The 23839-nt window shown below is 52.7% G+C and overlaps 1 protein-coding gene across 1 annotated transcript in view; it reads left to right on the forward strand.

Annotated features, from left to right (window-relative positions):
* Positions 1–23297, forward strand: part of pdzd2 (PDZ domain containing 2) — a gene marked incomplete at both ends in the record, with an annotated part of 108832 nt that extends 85535 nt beyond the window's left edge. Inside the window, 13 exons of the mRNA XM_084439581.1 lie at positions 274–406; positions 4448–4535; positions 5180–5283; positions 9779–9935; positions 11085–11950; positions 12384–12528; positions 14967–16021; positions 16433–18117; positions 18482–18599; positions 18765–18866; positions 19142–19415; positions 20353–20487; positions 23131–23297. Coding sequence (XP_084295707.1) covers positions 274–406; positions 4448–4535; positions 5180–5283; positions 9779–9935; positions 11085–11950; positions 12384–12528; positions 14967–16021; positions 16433–18117; positions 18482–18599; positions 18765–18866; positions 19142–19415; positions 20353–20487; positions 23131–23297 — 5029 coding nt within the window. The remainder of the gene's footprint in view (positions 1–273; positions 407–4447; positions 4536–5179; positions 5284–9778; positions 9936–11084; positions 11951–12383; positions 12529–14966; positions 16022–16432; positions 18118–18481; positions 18600–18764; positions 18867–19141; positions 19416–20352; positions 20488–23130) is intronic.
* Between the last annotated feature and the right edge of the window lie 542 nt (positions 23298–23839).

Genomic DNA, 23839 nt, shown 5'->3' on the forward strand with positions numbered 1-23839 from the left:
CATGATGGACGTGTGTGTGTGTGTGTGTGGTCAGCTGTTGCTCATCAACACTTCTCTGAGGAGTCCTGTAATGTGTGGGCTAATACTTACTGTGATGTGTGTGTGTGTGTTTCTATGTATGTGTGTGGATCTGTGTGTGTGTGTTTGTGTGTGTATGTGTGGCGGTGTGTGTGCGTGGGTGTGTGTTTGTGTGTGTGTTTGTATGCGTGGGTGTGTGTTTGTGTGTGTGTGTGCGTGGCGGTGTGTGTGTGTGTGTGTGCGTCCTCTCTGTAGCCGTGGAGACCAGGTTCTGGAGGTGGAGTCTGTGAGTCTGCGTCATGTGGCGCTGAGCGAGGCCTACGCCATCCTGAGCGAGTGTGGACCCGGGCCCGTCAGCCTCATCATCAGCCGACACCCCAACGCCAAGGCAAGACACACACACACACACACACACATACACACACACACACACGCACACACACGCACACACACGCACACGCACACACACACACACACGCACACGCACACACACTCACACACACACACGCACACACACACACACACACACACAATCCCTCAAACCCACGTCTCCTTCCTCTCAGACCAACCAACACAGCCGTAACTCTTCCCCAGATCCTCTCCCTCTCCCGGCCTCCACAGCTCCTCCCCTCCACCTGCTAACGGGCTCATTACCCCTGTCAATCACCCAGAGCCCCGCCCCCTGAAAAATAAGAGCGCATTCCTGCCGGCGCTCATGGCTTCACTCCACATGGTGAACCCAGACGGAACTGGGCTCTGGGGCTCAGAGAGGATTGTGGGTAGAATACGCTGACTCGTCACATCGTCGCCATAAACCATCTCTGCTGTTAATGAACCATGAGGGAGAGGGCGGGGCTTGTGGTTTCCGAGGAACGTACCACTTTATGTTTGACAGGGGTGTTAGAAAGGTCAGGAACTTCACTCTGGGGGTAAATAAATCTGCCAAAACAAGAGCGATGGAGGAAGAATGGAAGGGACTGGGAGATGGAGGTATGGAAAGAGAGGGAGGGAGAGAGAGAGAGGAGGAAGAGTGGAAGGGACTGGGAGATGGAGGTATGGAAAGAGAGGGAGGGAGAGAGAGAGAGGAGGAAGAGTGGAAGGGACTGGGAGATGGAGGTATGGAAAGAGACCGAGGGAGAGAGAGAGAGGAGGAAGAGTGGAAGGGACTGGGAGATGGAGGTATGGAAAGAGACCGAGGGAGAGAGAGAGAGGAGGAGGAGGAGGGGGGGGGGGGGTTAAAGTTCTTGGCTAGGAACGTTCCCTCTTGTCAAACCCCCAGACGTGTCCTTGTGACAGTCCAAGTCTGCTTTGTGATTATTTTCCAAACACTTGGAGCTCCGTCCTCGGATCCGCCACCAAGGAATCTCACACACTTTCAGTGTGTCGCAACCAGACGGCTCCGACTAAGTCCCACCTTTGAAATCCAACTCCGACAGAATAGCCCAGACAGGAAATGTAATATTAGCTTTACTTGGCAATGAAAAGTATGTATTTCCCTGTAGGCACATAAAAAGTCCCTTACATCTGAGCTCAACCTGATATTCAGGGAGTTTGCCCCTACAGTGTTTGGGTTGTGACTGACATGTCGGTGAAGCTCCCAGACCGGTGAGTCAGACCGGGCGTGTTCAGACCGGGCGTGTTCAGACCAGGCGTGTTCAGACCGGGCGTGTTCAGACTGGGCGTGTTCAGACCGGGCGTGTTCAGACCGGGCGTGTTCAGACCGGGCGTGTTCAGACCGGGCGTGTTCAGACCGGGCGTGTTCAGACCGGGCGTGTTCAGACCGGGTGTGTTCAGACCGGGCGTGTTCAGACCTGGTGTGTTCAGACCGGGCGTGTGTTCAGACCGGGCGTGTTCAGACCTGGCGTGTTCAGACCGGGTGTGTTCAGACCTGGCGTGTTCAGACCGGGCGTGTTCAGACCGGGTGTGTTCAGACCGGGTGTGTTCAGACCGGGCGTGTTCAGACCGGGCGTGTTCAGACCTGGCGTGTTCAGACCGGGCGTGTTCAGACCGGGCGTGTTCAGACCGGGCGTGTTCAGACCGGGCGTGTTCAGACCGGGCGTGTTCAGACCGGGTGTGTTCAGACCGGGCGTGTTTAGGAGTTATCCCATTGTCGTATCATGACACTATGGGGTCATGAAGTGTCACCAGACACGTTCACACATGAAGAAACCAGTAGGTCGGGGCGCCCCGGTAGCTCACCGGGTAAGGTGCGCACATATGAAGGCTAGTCCTTCGCGCGGTGGACCAGGGTTTGATTCCCGGCTCGGGTCCTGTGCCGCATGTTCTCCCCCTCTCTCTCTCCCACACTTCCTCCCCCTCTCTCTCTCCCACACTTCCTGTCTCTCTACACTGTCCTATAACATTAAAGATGAAAAGCCCTAAAAAATATCTTTAAAAACAAAAAAAAACAACCAGTAGCTGGAGGTGCACATTGTTAAATTACTGGCCGATGGTCCATCGTTCTACCTGGGAAAGGGCCCAGCTGTGATTGGCCGATGGTCCATCGTTCTACCTGGGAAAGGGCCCAGCTGTGATTGGCCGATGGTCCATCGTTCTACCTGGGAAAGGGCCCAGCTGTGATTGGCCGGACACGGCTGGATTTCGGTTGATCTGATTACTGATGATGACCGTGGTTTGGTAACTTCTAGCTCGGATCTCATGAGTAAACAGCAAAGTGGGACGCCAGCGAGAGCTAGCGATCTCCCTCCTGATTGGCTGGGCTAGTCAGCTGACGGGAGCGGAGCGGGAGTGATCTCATGCGTAGGAAGTGGGTCTGGGCCAGGAGAGGGAGTGAACCCCCGGGCTCGCCAAACGCTTCAAGCTGCACCATCAAAGCAGGATAATGTTTCTCAGGCCAGCGCTATAAACACATCCACAGCGCTGAGAACGCCAGAGCAGCTCTGAACGCTCCAGTTGAGAGCAGGCAAACGCAACACAGCCATCAACAGCTCACTAACTACCCCGGCTGCACTCACGCCAATTACAGCACTAATGCCCTTTGTTTTGGGAAATGTAACCGGCGCATTATACGCTGAAGATGAAGTGATTAGGTACAGTACAGTATGTTAATCGATTTGAAACGACTGTAAGGCCTACATTACTACAGCAGTTCATACTTCAATAGTAGTAGTACTGTAGTGGTTGTAGTAGTAGTAGTAGTAGTAGTAGTAGTACATTGGTAATAATAGTAGTAGTAGTAGTAGTAGTAGTAGTACATTGGTAATAATAGTAGTAGTAGTAGTAGTGTAGTAATGGTAGTAGTAGTAGTAGTAGTGGTAGTAGTAGTAGTAGTAGTGGTAGTAGTGGTAGTAGTGGTAGTAGTAGTAGTAGTAGTAGTAGTGGTAGTAGTAGTAGTAGTAGTAGTAGTGGTAGTAGTAGTGGTAGTAGTAGTAGTAGTAGTAGTAGTAGTAGTGGTAGTAGTAGTAGTAGTAGTAGTAGTAGTAGTAGTAGTAATAGTAGTAGAAGTAGTAGTAGTAGTAGTAGTAGTACATTAGTAATAATAATGATAGTTGTAGTAGTTGTAGTAGTAGTAGTAGTAGTAGTGGTAGTAGTAGCAGCAGCAGCAGTAGTAGTACTGTAGTAGTAGTGGTAGTAGTAGTAGTACTAGTAGTAGTAGTGGTAGTAGTAGTAGTAGTAGTAGTAGTAGTAGTGGTAGTAGTAGTAGTAGTAGTAGTAGTAGTAGTAGTAGTAGTAGTAGTAGTAATAGTAGTAGTAGTAGTAGTAGTACTGTAGTAGTAGTAGGAATAGTAATAGTAGTAGTAGTAGTAGTAGTAGAACAGTAGTAATAGTAGTAATAGTGGTAGTAGTAGTAGTAGTAGTAGTAGTAGCAGCAGCAGTAGTAGTACTGTAGTAGTTGTAGTAGTAGTAGGAATAGTAATAGTAGTACAGTAGTAGTAGCAGCAGCAGTAGTAATAGTACTTTATTGATCCCCTTGGGGAAATGGCTCTGTTACAGCATCAAAAGACAACAAAATAACACAATCCAGACTAATACAAATTTACAATAGATACAACATATACAGACATACATATATTTAAGAGTGAAAATAACAGCAGGCACATTCCTTAGCAAGCCTACATTGTGCCAGCATGGCAGATATAACAGGCCACTGTGCAGACGTGCTGCTACTACTACTACAGGTTGAGTCACCTCCAGAGTCACTAGTCAAGGCTCAGTGTCAATACTGTGGGAACGGGAACAAGTCCACCTAATAGGGGTTTGTTTAGTTCTGTGGGGAAGCCTAAATGTACAGTTGTATTGTGGTATTGACGGTGTCTCAGTCAGCGTCTGTGTCATTAGGCAGCAGCTTGAGTCCAGTGCCCCCTGGTGGTTATAACGTGCCAGCTCAGCGGGAGGTGGTGATCCTCAGGTGCCGACCGTATCCTGAATGCTCTTCCCCTCTGTCCCCCCCCCCCCCCCCCCCTCATAGATGTCGGAGCAGGAGATGGACGACGTGATCGCTCGGTCCACGCACAGGGACAGCATGACCAAGGAAGGACCGTCCTCACACACGCTAGGTCTGAGTCCCTCCATGTCTCTGTCTCTCTCTGGGTCCAGGCCAGGTCTCTCTCTCTGTCTCTCTCTGGGCCAGGCCAGGTCTGAGTCCCTCCATGTCTCTCTCTCTGTCTCTCTCTGGGTCCAGGCCAGGTCTCTCTCTCTGTCTCTCTCTCTGTCTCTCTCTGGGTCCAGGCCAGGTCTGAGTCTCTCCATGTCTCTGTCTCTGTCTCTCTCTGGGTCCAGGCCAGGTCTGAGTCCCTCCATGTCTCTCTCTCTGTCTCTCTCTGGGCCAGGCCAGGTCTCTCTCTCTGTCTCTCTCTCTGTCTCTCTCTGGGTTAGGGTTAGGGTTAGGGTCAGGCCAGGTCAGGCCAGGTCAGGCTACAGAGCTGTGTCAACGCTGCAATGACAGTTTTAATCATCAGTTATTCAAGCATGATTGATGCTTTCTGATTTTGAGAACATCTGTCTTGTATCAAGACCATGGGGAGATGTATTTACCCACCATGAGAGACCACGCTGTATCTATTTCTGACCAAACTTTCCAAGTTACAAACTATTCTCACTTGTAAACCCTCATAATATCCCTTTTTTTTCTTTTCAAATAAAACCTCCCTTCCATGACCCGAGTGCTGACATGTTGTGGTGACCTTTGACCTGTGTGCAGGCCTCCCATCCAAGAGCCCGTCCCCCACGGTGAAGCCCAAGCAGGGGGAGGGCTCGCCCGGACTGAGCTGGACCATGAAGAGGTTCCTGGAGCCCGCCAGCCGAGTGAGCACACCCTCACACACCCTCACACACACCCTCACACACCCTCACACACCCTCACACACACACCCTCACACACCCTCACACACACCCTCACACACACCCTCACACACACCCTCACACACACCCTCACACACACCCTCACACACCCTCACACACACCCTCACACACACCCTCACACACACCCTCACACACACCCTCACACACACCCTCACACACCCTCACACACACCCTCACACACCCTCACACGCACCCTCACACACCCTCACACACACCCTCACACACAACCTCACACACACCCTCACACACCCTCACACGCACCCTCACACACCCTCACACGCACCCTCACACACACCCTCACACACACCCTCACACACACCCTCACACACCCTCACACACCCTCACACACACCCTCACACACCCTCACACACACCCTCACACACACCCTCACACACACCCTCACACACCCTCACACACACCCTCACACACACCCTCACACACCCTCACACACACCCTCACACACCCTCACACACACCCTCACACACCCTCACACACACCCTCACACACCCTCACAGACACCCTCACACACCCTCACACACCCTCACACACACCCTCACACACCCTCACACACCCTCACACACACCCTCACACACCCTCACACACACCCTCACACACCCTCACACACCCTCACACACACCCTCACACACCCTCACACGCACCCTCACACACCCTCACACACCCTCACACACACCCTCACACACCCTCACACACACCCTCACACACACCCTCACACACCCTCACACACCCTCACACACCCTCACACACACCCTCACACACACCCTCACACACACCCTCACACACACCCTCACACACACCCTCACACACCCTCACACACACCCTCACACACCCCTCACACACCCTCACACACACCCTCACACACCCTCACACGCACCCTCACACACCCTCACACACACCCTCACACACCCTCACACACCCTCACACACACCCTCACACACACCCTCACACACACCCTCACACACACCCTCACACACCCTCACACACACCCTCACACACCCTCACACACACCCTCACACGCCCCCTCACACACCCTCACACACCCTCACACACCCCCTCACACACCCTCACACACCCTCACACACCCCCTCACACACACCCTCACACACCCTCACACACCCTCACACACCCTCACACACACCCTCACACACCCTCACACACCCTCACACACCCTCACACACCCTCACACACACCCTCACACACCCTCACACACCCTCACACACCCTCACACACCCTCACACACACCCTCACACACACCCTCACACACCCTCACACACCCTCACACACACCCTCACACACCCTCACACACCCTCACACACCCTCACACACACCCTCACACACACCCTCACACACACCCTCAACCCTCACACACACCCTCACACACCCTCACACACCCTCACACACACCCTCACACACACCCTCACACACCCTCACACACACCCTCACACACCCTCACACACACCCTCACGCACCCTCACACACACCCTCACACACCCTCACACACCCTCACACACCCTCACACGCACCCTCACACACACCCTCACACACCTCACACACACCCTCACACACACCCTCACACACACCCTCACACACACCCTCACACACCCTCACACGCACCCTCACACACACCTCACACACTCCCTCACACACACCCTCACACACACCCCACACCCCTCACACACCCTCACACACCCTCACACACACCCTCACACACACCCTCACACACCCTCACACACCCACACACCCTCACACACCCTCACACGCACCCTCACACACACCCTCACACACCCTCACACACACCCTCACACACCCTCACACACACCCTCACACACCCTCACACACCCTCACACACCCTCACACACACCCTCACACACACCCTCACACACCCTCACACACACCCGCACACACCCTCACACACACCCTCACACACACCCGCACACACCCTCACACACACCCTCACACGCACCCTCACACACACCCTCACACACCCTCACACACACCCTCACACACACCCTCACACACCCTCACACACACCCTCACACACACCCTCACACCACCCCCACACACCCACACACACACCTCACACACCCTCACACACCCCTCACACACCCTCACACACACCCTCACACACCCTCACACACCCTCACACACCCTCACACCTCACACACACCCTCACACACCCTCACACACCCTCACACACACCTCACACACCCTCACACACCCTCACACACACCCTCACACACCCTCACACACCCTCACACACCCTCACACACCCTCACACACCCTCACACCCTCACACACACCTCACACACCCTCACACACACCCTCACACACCCTCACACCCTCACACACCCTCACACACACCCTCACACACACCCTCACACACACCCTCACACACCCTCACACACACCCTCACACACACCCTCACACACCCTCACACACACCCTCACACACACCCTCACATACCCTCACACACCCTCACACACCCTCACACACACCCTCACACACACCCTCACACACACCCTCACACACCCTCACACACACCCTCACACACACCCTCACACACACCCTCACACACCCTCACACACACCCTCACACACACCCTCACACACCCTCACACACACCCTCACACACCCTCACACACACCCTCACACACCCTCACACGCACCCTCACACACACCCTCACACACACCCTCACACACCCTCACACACACCCTCACACACACCCTCACACACACCCTCACACACCCTCACACACACCCTCACACACCCTCACACGCACCCTCACACACACCCTCACACACACCCTCACACACCCTCACACACCCTCACACACACCCTCACACACCCTCACACCCTCACACACACCCTCACACACCCTCACACACACCCTCACACACCCTCACACACCCTCACACACACCCTCACACACCCTCACACACACCCTCACACACACCCTCACACACACCCTCACACACACCCTCACACACCCTCACACACCCTCACACACCCTCACACGCCCTCACACGCCCACTTTACACACACCCTCACACACCCTCACACACCCTCACACACACCCTCACACACCCTCACACCCTCACACACACCCTCACACACCCTCACACACCCTCACACACACCCTCACACACCCTCACACACCCTCACACACACCCTCACACACCCTCACACACCCTCACACACCCTCACACACCCTCACACACCCTCACACCCTCACACACACCCTCACACACCCTCACACACACCCTCACACACCCTCACACCCTCACACACACCCTCACACACACCCTCACACACACCCTCACACACACCCTCACACACCCTCACACACACCCTCACACACACCCTCACACACCCTCACACACACCCTCACACACACCCTCACACACCCTCACACACCCTCACACACCCTCACACACACCCTCACACACACCCTCACACACACCCTCACACACCCTCACACACACCCTCACACACACCCTCACACACACCCTCACACACCCTCACACACACCCTCACACACACCCTCACACACCCTCACACACACCCTCACACACCCTCACACACACCCTCACACACCCTCACACGCACCCTCACACACACCCTCACACACACCCTCACACACCCTCACACACACCCTCACACACACCCTCACACACACCCTCACACACCCTCACACACACCCTCACACACCCTCACACGCACCCTCACACACACCCTCACACACACCCTCACACACCCTCACACACCCTCACACACACCCTCACACACCCTCACACCCTCACACACACCCTCACACACCCTCACACACACCCTCACACACCCTCACACACCCTCACACACACCCTCACACACCCTCACACACACCCTCACACACACCCTCACACACACCCTCACACACACCCTCACACACCCTCACACACCCTCACACACCCTCACACGCCCTCACACGCCCACTTTACACACCATGTGTCCTTGTCACACAGGAGCATGTCCCTCTCTGCCTCCGCGTCGCTCGCTGTCATCAATCAAGCAAATCAAATCACTCTTTATTAATATAGCGCATTTCATACACAGAGATTCAATACTCAGTATATCCCTCTCTCTCCCTCCCTCCCTCTCACTCCCTCTTTCTCCCTTTCTCTCTCTCTCTCTCTCTACCTCTCTCTCTACCTCTCTCTCTCCCTCCCTCTCTCTCTCTCTCCCTCTCACTCCCTCTTTCTCCCTTTCTCTCTCTCTCTCTCTCTCTCTCTCTACCTCTCTCTCTCTCTCTCTCTCTCTCTCTCTCCCTCTCACTCCCTCTTTCTCCCTTTCTCCCCCTCTCTCTCTCTCTCTCTCTCTCTCTCTCTCTCTCTCTCTCTCTCCCTCTCTCTCTCCCTCTCTCTCTCTCTCTCTCTCTCTGCAGCAGGGGTCCCTGAGTTCGGAGGCGGAGCTGTCTCAGTACTTCTCCCAGGAGGGCCCCGCCCACGCGTCCCTATTGGCCGAGACCCTGGTCATGTGCTCCAGCGACGACGACACGCTCGTCCACCGCAGCTGCAGCGCGTCGCCTGGCGCAGCTCATGGTCCGTCCCCCCCCTCCTCTGTGTCCCTGCATGTCCTATCAGCTGTCCTAGGTCCTAGGGTCAGTCCTCACTCCTGCATGTCCTATCAGCTGTCCTAGGGTCTGTCCTCACTCCTGTAATAGATCATGCATGTCCTATCAGCTGTCCTAGGGTCTGTCCTCACTCCTGCATGTCCTATCAGCTGTCCTAGGGTCAGTCCTCACTCCTGTAATAGATCATGCATGTCCTATCAGCTGTCCTAGGGTCAGTCCTCACTCCTGTAATAGATCATGCATGTCCTATCAGCTGTCCTAGGGTCAGTCCTCACTCCTGTAATAGATCAGTCTGGACCTCCAGGGTCTTTATTGGCCACACGTGATCACACAACACACGTGTGTGAGGGGCGAGACAGCACACACACACACACACACACACACACACACACACACACACACACACACATACACACACAAATGTCTTCAGTGGTCGCTGGTGGGAATTGTTCTGGCTGAAGAGCATCTGTTCTGCTGCATGTTTTCCGTACTGGGTTCTTTTGGAGACCCTTGCAGAAACCCTTGAGAACACGGGGAGAACACAGAACACACAGAACGGCCCAGAGACTTTCTATCTGTGAGGCAAAGATCCTCAGTACTGAGCCACCGTCCCACACGTGAGCGATCTAGGGGTTCAGTGTCTCGCTCAAGACAGGGGTCCTGCACCCCCCAACCTCCTGAGCTCCGAGCCCCTCTGGTCATCTCAGACTTGAACGGCTTCATATGACTACAATTAACTGGAACTAAAAAGTAATAGGGGAATACTTTCATAACCCTACATACGTTAACCAACTTTCACATAAACTACTGTTTTTACCCATCATCCTCAGTGTTTTTCTGCCCCCTCCCCGACTTAAAGGTCAACCGACCTTTAGCCCTTAGAATATGACCGTGTCACCGGCAAAATGTAAACAATATCTAAAGAATCTTTTAAAAAATATCTAAAAAATCCAAATAATTCCAACACTTCCTGAAAGCTGAGAAACTGCTCTTTCTAGTAACATAGGGAAAATCCAATTAATATTCTGAATGTTGGCACTGTACTTTCAGAAGTACTCTACTACTTTTCTCAGCCGTCACCTAACGTGTTTGTGCTCTCCGCTGCCCCCGGTGGCAGGTTTGAAAGACGCAGCCAGCACAGGGGTGGACGCCGACCACGGAGCCGACGCCAAGTCGCCCGGCGCCACCCAGCATCGCAAGGAGGCGTGTCGCCAGCCCAGCGCGGGCAGCCCCGGCTCGGTCCGCAGCCCGCTCCTCCGCCAGCGCCGCGTCCCCTGCTACGACGACGAGACCAGCGACGACGGCGGCGACCACGAGGACGCGGGCGCCACCCCGCCCTTCCGCCGGGCGTCCGCCAAAACCACTGCCTCGGGCGACGCCCGTCTGCCCGAAGAGGACTCCGGGGTCGCTACGGCCGCGGAGGCGGATGAGGAGAGACGAGACGGCGGCGGTTTACGTGGACCCGGGAGCAGCAAGGCGCCCGCCGCGCCCGACAGCGCCTCCCTGGAGTCAGACGAGGGCCGTTCGATGGCGAACTCGGGCGCCGAGTCGCCCTTCATGCCGATCCGCTGCTTCGACCACGAGGGCGGGGCGGGGGGCGGAGTCAGCCTGGGCGTGAAGAAGGACCCCCACCACCCTGGCGAGGCCGGGGGACAGCTGGAGGCCAAGCGCTCGCCCAAGCTGGAGCACAAGGCCGTCACCCGCGTCAAGAGCATGATGAGCATCGAGGCGCCCAACGTACCGCAGCAGAAGCCCAAAGGGGAGGAGCCCTGCCCAGCCCCACCCCCGACCCCCCCGGGCCGGCCCGCGCCCCACGTGCACTGCAGGAAGGGGGAGAGCAGCGAGCTGGCGGGGGTCTGCACCATCGACACGGTGGTCCTGACCAGGGAGGAGGACGAGTCGTTCGGGTTGGACCTGGAGATCAAGTGTTCTCCTCTGAAGGTCCTGATCACCGGCCTGAGGCCCGGAGGCGCTGCGGAGAGGGTAGGTCTGCCCCCCCCCCTGTCTGCCCCTCCCGTCTGTCCCTCCCCCCCCCCCCCCGTCTGTCCCCGCCCCCCCTGGGGAGAACGTGCTCACAGGGTTGCGTAATAAGGAGGTGTAAATAACCCGGTGGAATATAGCAGTGAAACAGTGTTTGAACAGTCTCAAACCACAAGCTCTTGCGATGTTCCCAGTGAGTAATTGATCGCGAACACATTTTGAAACAATGTCTCTGCACGCCAGAAATCTTCGATGCCAAAGTACATCTGTATTTAGATGCAGCAAGAGCAATTCATCTGCCAACAATACACTTTTTATAACGTGCAGTTCCTGCGAAACACAGTGGCAATTTCGAAACTGCTGGCATCTGAATTTCCGATTGCAGTCGGCCGGTTGATCTGAATACCGTCCCCTTTTTATGACCTCACCCTTCCAGGAATCCATGGGCAGGATGTGTGTGGGAGACGAGATTGTGGCGATAGGGGACACGCCCGTGTGCTCCTCCACCTATCAGGAGATCTGTGACCTCATGCATGACCTTCCGGTCACTCTCACCCTGGAGATCAAGAGGCCTGTCTCAGGTGGGTCAGATTATCCACGCACCCGTTCATCAGATCCTATCGCATGTTCTGGAACATCGGGGTTAGATGCTTATTAGCCGTCTCAATTGGATTTTCTCATTTAGACAGTTTAGGATTCCCTGTATCGGTAGAGAGAGCAGTGGTTTAGTTTGAGATGAGTAGGTGTTCGTGGAGAATCTATGTGTGCTATTTGCAGCTCCCAGCTTTCACTGGCTTATGAAATCAACCTGCACTAGTTGCATATGAGTATTGGCACCTCAGTCATGTTTCAAGAATTAAGAATTGACTTGAGCTGAGCACTGAGAAGTTGCACATAAACTACTACGCCTTTATTTAACTGTCATGCAGTGACAACATGTGTCGTCATAACATGCTATGACAGCCGGTCTCACGTTTTGATACCGAAGTCACTTGAGCGTGAACATGAAGCACATTTCACCAGAACACCGTCATGTCTGGTGGGCACTCGGATGATTGGCATAATCTGTAATAATCTTCAATTTGTACCTCCTAACGCTAACAACAAATGACCTTTGAAGTAAACTGATCCATATGCAACGAGTGAGAGAAACTCTGATTGGAGGGGAATTCAGATAAGATGTCTGTGTTGTGAGCACAACCCTGGACTGGGCAGTCATTCAACGGGCCAGTCTGTCTCCCCCACACGCCCCTCAGACGTAGGAGCACACTCCCCTTTCTGGCAGTGCCCTCCGTCTCCTCAATGGGAACTGCAAGCAGCTGGCTTTGTATCCATGGTGACTATCTATTCATTAACCTCCAGTAGCTAACCTCCAGTAGCTAACCTCCAGTAGCTAACCTCCAGTAGCTAACCTCCAGTAGCTAATCTCCAGTAGCTAACCTCCAGTAGCTAAACTCCAGTAGCTAACCTCCAGTAGCTAACCTCCAGTAGCTAACCTCCAGTAGCTAACCGTAGGCTCCCTAGCAGCTCCGGGCCCCTCTGCATGTGTTAGCTTGTTAGCTTGCTTAGCAGTAGATTTGCTTTGCGTTAGATTTGTGTAGCTTTTGTTTTTGAGGGGTTTGTAGTATGGTTGCTGTGAGTTGCTTTTTGTTGGGTTACTAAGGATGAAGTTAGCCTTTAGACTTTTACAAACACACACACACACACACACACACACACATACAGACGTGGACAAAATTGTTGGTACCCTTCCGTTTAAGAAATGAAAACTCATAATGGTCATTGAAATAACTTGAAACTGACAAAAGTAATAATAAATAAAAAAAATACTGAAAATTAACTAATGAAAATCAGCCATGTATCTTGCCCTGTCCATCTGTCTGTCTCCGTCTTTCTGCTTGTCTGTCATTGTCTGCCTGTCTCTGTATGTATACTCAATACATACAAGATCACTGCCTTTGGATCTTTTACAGCTAAATCCAGAATTGTCTCGTCATTACATAAAGCTTTGCTCTGCAACGCCTGAGCTCACTGAGAAAGGGAGGCGTTCGTATCGACTTCTCGTCAGACATCGACTGTTTTTGGATTTCGCCGCAGTGCATTCTACTCAGGGGCTTATACTCTGTCGCCCACGGCGTTGGTGATTTCACTTGATCGAAAACAGATCTGCTTCTGCTGGGAAGCACAGAAAACCAGGACTTTGTGGTATAATCTACAGAAGCTTTCATTTAACGTTGGATCGAATGACCAATTCTTCAAATCCATGAGTTTTATAGGTATTACTGGGCAGTGGAAAACGGTCGGTGGGAATACACAGACATCGGAATGTTGATTTCTTAACCAGAACTCACTTCCTTGTCTGCTTCACTCTATTGGTGAATTCAGTCACATGATTCAGTCACATGATTTTAGTATTAATGTCCATCTTGTCCTGATGCTGTCACTCATTCCTCAGCTGATATTGTGACTGTATTGAGCAGGTTAACTACTGTAACCTGCATGCACAGATCAGTAGAGAGCAGTCTTTCTCACAGCACAGAGATATCTACAGTACTGTAGAGATCAGTCTTTCTCAGGATGAGTGCTACACCAGAGAGATACCTACTGTAGAGACCAGTCTTTCTCACACCACAGAGATACCTACAGTACTGTAGAGACCAGTCTTTCTCACACCACAGAGATACCTACAGTACTGTAGAGAGCAGTCTTTCTCAGGATGAGTGCTACACCACAGAGATATCTACTGTAGAGAGCAGTCTTTCTCAGGAAGTCAGGATGAGTCCTACACTACAGAGATAATTACAGAGCAGTCTTTCTCTGGATGAGTACTACACTACGAAGGGGGTGTGGGAAAGTTGCTGACAGTCCGATGTGAAACTAAACAAATGGACTTTACAGGGAGGCTACCAAACCATTCTCATTGTAATTGAATACATACAGTAAGGGTTCACGGGTGCGGTATGTATATGAAAAATGTTTTTTGTCCTAAATGCTCCTTTTTCGCAATCTCTCTGTCTAGCTGTAGATCGCCTCTCCAGCCTGATGATGTCAGGGGTCTGTGATGGATCCTCCAGGGCAGAGAAGCCCAGACTTCCCCAGGAGCTGAGTGATGACGGTCTGGGAAGAAAGGGCTCCACAAACCCAGGAATTGTCTCGCCAGAGATGAATTCCAAACCCACCATCCAAGCAAACCACAGCGGGGAAATACCTGTCACTGATATAGACGCTTTCATAACCAAACTAAGCTCCTCTGGTGATAAAAGCGCACCCTCCCAAGCCCTTTCCACAGCACAAAGTAATGAGAGTTCAGAGCGCAGCGTGGGCCCAGGCCCTGGGGGCCTGCCAGACGAGGAGAAGAGCACTGTTCAGGCTCCAACTCCACCCAATGTTTTAGATTTCTCTGTCTTGGATCCAGGAAATAACGGTTGCCTCTTGCCTGTGGGTAAAACATTCTTGAACAATTACTCCAGAAACTTTAGTGATCTCACAGATGAGGGGGCTGCTCTCCCCAACGGAGTTGACTCTGTGAGGTCTGGCGCGGGCCCTAATTGCATGTACGAAATGGTGGGAGATAGCGATTCGGAAAGTGACTCCGCCACCGACAGCAGTCGGGTTGCTGATAAGAGCTGCGGAGATAATCCCCAGGACAGCGACTCTGACGAGGAGGTGGAGATTTGCTGCAGTGACGCCCCGCAGCCCGGCGCTCCGAGTCCGGCCGAGCCGAGTCCGCTAACAGACGGGCCTTTGTCTCCTCAGCGTGCTATCTCAGGCGGCAGCCCCGGCACAAAGGAGCCTGGACCCTTTGATGTTGGACACGACCCTGCCGCTGCCTTCCCACAGAACAAAGACTGCTCTCTCCTAACAAGCCAATCTCCTTTGGTGTCTCAGGGTCTGCTGGCTTCTCAATCCTCAGGTTCCTCGTCAACTGTAGAGACCATAGCTTCCCCCCGCCAAGAGGAGAGCAGGTTATCCCAGGACAGAAATCCTGTGACTGTCACAGGGCCTTCAGAATGCCTTGTGAACGGTGCCAAGGGCACATGTGACAATGTTGTGGCACCTGCCGCATCTAATCAGGTATGTTTGAGCGTTTGTAGTCCCTCCCCCACGCTAGCTAACCATGGTGTCACGCCTCGCAGTCAGGAACGAACAGCGAGGCTGCATAGCGCTTTGCCGAATTCAGGTTCAGATAAACCGTCTAGAACGCAATCGCCAACCCACTCAACTGCAGTGGAGTCAAAGCCTTCCAACTACAGCAATGGCAAACCGGGTGTGAGAGCGTCAGCATCTCCGACTGCAAGAGACGGGGAGAGAGAGAGAGTCTCGGCCTCCCTCGATTCTAGAACTGTTCAGAACACCCCCACCAGTCCCTCTCTTAAGACAATGGGACCAAAACCACAAAATAGCACTTCAGACTCCCCGCTCGCTAGCAGCAGGCTGAAACTCCAAGACAAAACTCAAAAAATGAACACTGCGCCCAAACTAAAGGGCCTCAGCATTAAGAGTAAGTGCAAAGCCCAGGAGCAGCATTCCCCAAAACCGGTCCGAGCAGAAAGTCCAGTTCTGAGGAAAGCCAGCGCTTCTCCGGTCCAGTCTCCCAAAATGCAATCCAAGAAGGTGGCCTTGACCAGCAGCAGCTTGAAGACCGGCAAACAGCTTGAGAAGAATGGCAGCCCTGCATCGCCCAAACCAGGCGACCGCAGACTAGATAAGACCAAGACCAACCCGGTGACTCCCGTGGTGGAGTTGGCACAATCGGTCAACAACACAAAGGAGCCCCGTCCGAACCGAGGAGAACAGGACACCCGGACGACACCGACACCAGCTACCCAGAGGACTTTCATAGAAGAACAGGACACTCGGACAACACTGACACCAACTACACAGACGACTTTCATAGAAGAACAGGACACTCGGACGACACCGACACCAACTACCCAGACGACTTTCATAGAAGAACAGGACACTCGGACGACACCGACACCAACTACCCAGACGACTTTCATAGAAGAACAGGACACTCGGACGACACTGACACCAACTACCCAGAGGACTTTCATAGAGGTGCGTCTCTCATCTTCATCCTCTGCTTCCTCTGCATCGTCAACCCCAGTTATGGCACGGAAGGAGACTTTGAATAGAAACGACTCCTCAAAAGCTCCCAGTGTTGAATTGCAGAACGATGTCAACAGGAGCATAGGTCATTCTTCATCACATGTTCTTGGAAGCCACAGTTCCATATCTAAACCCCAGAAGTTAAACAACACCACAAGCGACACAGCAGTTAACTCAGAGTCTGTGGACGAGATCAATCTGCCCTCAAGCAATGGCCCTCTAGACAATGCATCCAAAAACTCAAGAACTACAGAAACCAGTGAGAGCCTCAAATCTAGCAGATCCAAACTTTACTTAAAGACAATGGAGCGACGTAGTTTATCTTCAGAAACCGGCATGCTCATGGACCCCAATCCCTTTTCTGTCCGGCAAAGGATAAAGTCCTTTGAGAACTTGGCCAGCTTTGACAAACCCGTGCTCAGGTGCATCGACATTCAGTCGTATGCGCTAACGACCAAGCCTCCCCTCAACAGGAGACTGTCCGGTTACATGGGGTCAGTGAGCTCTATTGACTGCCACTCCCTACGAAGAAGTTATAGCTCCTGTGTGGACAACTTTAACCCCCCCGCCCCCTCATCCCCTCTACTCCGAAAGTCTCCATCGAGCCTGACGCTAATGAACTTTGACCTGCCGCCTCAAAGCTTTAGTGAAGCTCCCTTAACTGAGGACAAAGTTATTGACGAAATTCCTAGAATGTTGCCCGAGGGCTTGACTCCACAGATGCCCCAGACCCCGCCAGTGTTGAGGAGCAGGCATGCCAGGGGTCACGCCAAGGGTCACGCCAACCTGTCGCGCTCCAGGCTGAGAGAGTTGCGGGCACTCAGCATGCCCGACCTGGACAAGCTTTGTACCGAGGACTTTACTAGCGACCCAGGCACAGTCACGTTTAAAACAGAGCTGGAGATCCACCCCACCAGGCCCGTGGAGGCCCGTCTGCCAGAGGGCTGTCCCCAGTCTGCAGCTCCTGCAGGGGGGGGCCTGAGCAGGCCGAGCCGGGGGGCAGCTGCTAGCGAGGACGCTCCCCAGGGCAAGCAGGATCCTCTCAGCTGGTCCATGGGGTAGGTGAAAGAAAACCCAACCTTTCTACCTCATGCCTTTTAATGCTCTGTCTTAATAGTCAATGAAAATATGTTACTAATTTGCTTAACATTGGGCAACATTGCTCATACAGTATCAGTGTTATTCTACTTTTTCTTTTTAATTTAAAATGTAAAATTCATTTTCTTTATTATTATTAATTTGCAATATCTGTGCTGTCTAGTTCTTTGCTTGGTTGTGCAAAAAACTTAATTCTTCTTCTTCTCATTATTATTATTATTATTATTATTATTATTATTATCAGGTTACATGCCATATCACCATATCAAAGCCCTGTTGACATGTCCTCTGAACCCGAGTGTAACGGTGTGTTTGTGTCCTCAGTCTGAAGGAGCTGGCTGTCTCTCCGGTCAGTCAGAGCCTGGTCCAGGCCGTCCTGGCCGCCCTGCCCACCCGCTCAGACGTGCTGGTCCTGCTGCAGGAGGCCAAGGCTCTGTCTGAGGTAACCCCACACCACTGACCCCACATCTGCAACTCCAATAACGGCCTGAGAGGAATGAGGATCAGGGATTTAAAGGCTGACATAGTGCTGGTGTTGTTTGTTAGAGCCAACTTTCACTGTGAGCTCTGTGTTAAAACGATCAACTTGTGTCTAATCTCTCCCCAGGTTAAAGATGATACTCACTTTGTGGTTTTCACCAAAGACGAGGGCTCTGGTCTGGGCTTCAGCATCGCTGGAGGGGTGGACCTGGAGCAGAAGGCCGTAACTGTAAGAACAAATACACTCATGTGTTTGCATCATATCTGAAGCATGAACAGAGGCTCCCATCACACTGAAATAAATAGCTTTGTACTTTTTATTATTTGAATGCTACCACCTTTTACTCAGCTCACTGTGTGTATGTGTGTGCGTGTGTGCGTGTCTGTGTGTGTGTGTGTGTGTGTGTGTGTGTGCGCGCAGTAAATGAATTCATTAAAGGTTGATCTAGAGGTATGGATCCACAGTAAACGCTCAGACCCTTTTTCTGTTTCCATTTTGGAAAGGTCCATCGTGTGTTCCTCAAGGGGGTGGCTGGAATGGAAGGTACCATCCAGCGGGGGGACTATGTTTTATCCATAAACGGCACAAGTTTGGAGGGGACGACACATGGAGAGGCGCTGTCCTGCCTGCACCAAGCCCGCCTGTCCACACAAGCCCTGGTGGTCATCCGCAGAGGGACGGACAATGAGCCCAACGCGTCCCCCAGACACCACCTGTCCAACCGCACAGGAACGGCCTCCCTGGCGTTCAGGGACAACGCTGTTGACGCTGCAGCAGGTAGGTGAAGCCAAAAGGGCCTTTGAGGAAGTTATGAATTAGTTATCAATTCTAACACATGCTATGTTTATACTGTAGCATCAGATATTTTCAGTCAAGTACATCAGCAAAATCATTTGATCCAAAGCAGCGATTTTCACCCTGTGGGCCGTGGCCCTCTGGTGGGCCTTGGGAGTACTACAGGGGAGACCCCCCAAAAAAAGCTTGATAATTCAAGAAAATCTGAAAATAAATCTACATGTTTATATATTTTTTTTAAATCAATAACGGCATGATTCTGTAGCTCACTGATAGGTCTTCTGGCAAAACGCAACATCCATTAGGCCTAACCTGCTGTATGTTGAGCTGACTCATGTTTTAACGCCTGGCAAAGCTGAGGCGCCATCAGTAGTCTGTTCCTGATGCTCTGGCGCTAGCATGGAGCAGCCTGCAAGAGAGCATTCAATGCTGCAGCGCGTGGCTATATTTTGGCTATAGTGTGTATGGTTTTATTGGCTATAGCTCGTATGGTTTTATGGTGCCGAAATAGCACTTAGTGAGAGAAAAAAGGTAATTATCATTCCATGATTCACACACCCGGCCACTGTTGCAGCCGACCGTGACTACAGTTATTAAAGAGTATCTCCAGAGCTTTACACGCATGGGAAATGTCTAGGTTTTTCAAGCCTGATGTTGGACTGTATTTGGACTGTATGGTGCTGATGGGGCGCAGGTCAGGTAGAGCTGAGGCACACGGGCGGTTGGTTTCACTGCATCTTGGACTTTGAACGCTCTTCACTGTGGGGAGCAACATATGATGTTGTTCAAGTGGGCCGTGGAATGCAAAATACTTTACTTGTTGTTGCTTTGGCGTCAGCTAATGGTGGTTCTAATAAATTTAAATGAGCCGTTGTCCCCGACAGCGGATGTCCTGTGACGTTGTGTCCCTGTGTTCCAGCCGTGGAGGTGGGCCCCGACGGAGCCCTGAGGGTGGAGCTCCTCAAGACGTCCGCCGGCCTGGGCTTCAGCCTGGAGGGGGGCAGGGCGTCGGCCCAGGGGGACCGGCCCCTCAACATCAAACGCATCTTCAAAGGTGACAGAGCCTCTTCGTGCCTCCTCCTCCTCATCCTAGCCTGTTCTTCTGGGTGACATGGTGTGACAGCGGCAGGACAGAAATGTGGCAGGACATGAAACTGAGGCGTGTCCCTTCAGCCTGGTCTATGGAATAATATGTCACTAGAAATGGAGACAGAGAGCACAGACCTCCGTGAGAGAGAGGGAGAGAGGGAGAGGGAGGGAGGGAGGGAGGGAGAGGGAGGGAGGGAGGGAGGGAGAGGGAGAGAGGGAGAGGGAGGGAGAGAAAGAAAAAAAATCGGTGCAGTAGTTTTTGCATTATCCTGCTGACAGACTTATGGACAGACTTACACACGGCACCATGTCACACACGCGCACGCATGCACGCACGCACACACACACACACACACACACACACACACACACACACACACACACACCAGCCTGGTCGCACTTGGCAGACTTCAGAATTCTACGTTTGTCCATCGCCCCCAAACGTCATTTCTTGACGGCATCATACAGTTATAAACGTCGGCAGACGACGTGGGATAGGGAAAGTTTTTGATTGGTTGTTCTCAGAGTTTTGTGGTTGGTTGTTCACATTGGAACACGTGATGGAAGAGGGGTATAAATTTGCGAGCGCTTTTGAGGGTGGGTTGGGTGGGTCAAACAACTTTGGTGAGACAACACCGAGTGCAAAACTAGCTGGCAAAACTAGCAAACAACAACGTTTAACAAGCAACTAGTAAACAACATTACTAGCTAGCCAACTAGCTCACATTCGTACTGTCATTATTATTAGCTAGCATTAGCTGCTCTTCTTATAGCTCGTGTTCTAACGTGGACACAGGGATCAGGCTAATTTACGAAACTTGACCCAGGAGTGGAGCTACTCGGACGGCGCTTAGTGGGCACGCTCCGCATATCACCATACCCCTGCGCGGGCGCCACGCCTGGAGGCCTGCAGGCAAATGTAAAAAGTGCCAGGATGAGGGAGTTCATTTTCAAACAGCACACGCATCACACCAGGACTGAACAGCTGGATGGGCTTGATGCATCTGATATACATGAGACTGGATGGGCTTGATGTATCTGATATACATGAGACTGGATGGGCTTGATGCATCTGATATACATGAGACTGGATGGGCTTGATGCATCTGATATACATGAGACTGGATGGGCTTGATGCATCTGATATACATGAGACTGGATGGGCTTGATGCATCTGATATACATGAGACTGGATGGGCTTGATGCATCTGATATACATGAGACTGGATGGGCTTGATGCATCTGATATACATGAGATGGGGCTGATGAAATGTGAGGCCGACCTATCGAATCCTTGACTTGATTACAAAAGGGTTTTTCTGCTGTGTCACAAAACTCAAGTCCTTGATTATTATGAATACATTGCTGCTCTGCCGAATACCAAACAACAGTCATGCTTCTAAATGATGATTCGCATTCAAGTGCAGTTATGTGCTGAAACTTGGAAGTGCGTGAACATGTTGGTGCTCCACCGCGCCTGGTGACGCTGTCCCGTTCACATGAGACTGACCCTGGATCAGGTAACACATGACATCCGTTCACATGAGACTGACCCTGGATTATATGAGACTGACCCTGGATCAGGTAACACATGACTTAGACTCTGGCCTGGCAGCTAGAAGCTCCTGGTTTGATTCCTGTTTGAGACGGGGATGTTCTCCCCAGGGTGGTCAGGTACTCAGGTGGGGTATCTCCCAGGGTTGTCAGGTACTCAGGTGGGGTATCTCCCAGGGTGGTCAGGTACTCAGGTGGGGTATCTCCCAGGGTGGTCAGGTACTCAGGTGGGGTATCTCCTCAGGGTGGTCAGGTACTCAGGTGGGGTATCTCCCAGGGTGGTCAGGTACTCAGGTGGGGTATCTCCAGGTGGTTCTCCGGGCCTTTCCGTGTGGAGTGTGCATGTTCTCCCCATGTTCAGGGTTTCCTCACAAGAACCCAAGAGGAAAAACATGCAGCAGAACAGATGCTCTTCAGTCCTGTCCCTGTCTTGGGCCCCGGGCGCCTCTGACCAGGCTGCCCCCTGCTCCTGGCTGCCCCCTGCTCCTGGCTGCCCCCTGCTCCTGGCTGCCCCCTGCTCCTGGCTGCCCCCTGCTCCAGGCTGCCCCCTGCTCCTGGCTGCCCCCTGCTCCAGGCTGCCCCCTGCTCCAGGCTGCCCCCTGCTCCAGGCTGCCCCCTGCTCCAGGCTGCCCCCTGCTCCTGGCTGCCCCCTGCTCCCTCCTGCCCCCTGCTCCTAGCTGCCCCCTGCTCCAGGCTGCCCCCTGCTCCAGGCTGCCCCCTGCTCCAGGCTGCCCCCTGCTCCAGGCTGCCCCCTGCTCCAGGCTGCCCCCTGCTCCTGGCTGCCCACTGCTCCTGGCTGCCCCCTGCTCCAGGCTGCCCCCTGCTCCCTCCTGCCCCCTGGAAGAGCTCAGCTTGGATGGGGCAATGTAGACGACAAACTCCACCAGCGACCCCTGATTGCATGTGTGATGTGTCTGTGCTCACGTGTGTAATTGTGTGTTATTGCCATGTGGTGGTTAAAGACCCCTCGAGGTCTTGTAATTATTATGTTTGACCTCAAAAGAATCGACTAGAATAGCTTTTTTGAAAACCTATGTTTCCTGTTCCCCTGTAGGGGGCGCCGCGGAGCAGTCCAGGGTGATGGAGGTGGGGGATGAAGTCCTGGCTATCGACGGCAGGTCTCTGCAGGGCCTGACGCACTACGACGCCTGGAACCTCATCAAGGCCGCCAGCGAAGGCCCAGTCACACTCGTCACACGCAAACCCAGGACCTCCGTTTGACAGAACACACTTTGCTCAGAGTGAACCAAGTTTGCTCCAGACGGTCTGAGTTCAAATAGGCTGCCAACGCCGGCTTGACGAGAGGGTGTTTACGAGAGGACAAGAAAGACGAGTATTTTTCACTTTTATACCTTTTTTTATGGAGTCATCTAGGGATGATGGTGTTTTTATTCATGGAGCGCTGCGAAGGTTGAGAGGAGAGGGGAGCTGTGCAGGATTACTTTTGGGATCAGTATCGGTAGAGGGATGTGAGTTAACTGCTGTTTCTGTGGTTCACTCTGGGTCTCAGAAGACAATCATGCTCTGGCCGTTCTCAGCATAACCTCACTGAACATGCCGCAGTGTTAGCATCGATGCTAACAGGCCTCCACAGCTTGTGGAATGGACTAATACTTCAGGAAGAAAAAAAACATACTAGGCTCTACAATTATGAAATCCTTGCTCATTAAATGTGACTTTTATTTTTATTTTTTTTTACCCTTTTTTGCCTTTAAAACCTACCCTTCATCTAACCATCCTATCTGTAAAAACTTGATGACTAA

This window comes from Borostomias antarcticus, assembly GCF_949987555.1.
Source record: "Borostomias antarcticus genome assembly, chromosome: 6".
NCBI lineage: Eukaryota > Metazoa > Chordata > Actinopteri > Stomiiformes > Stomiidae > Borostomias > Borostomias antarcticus.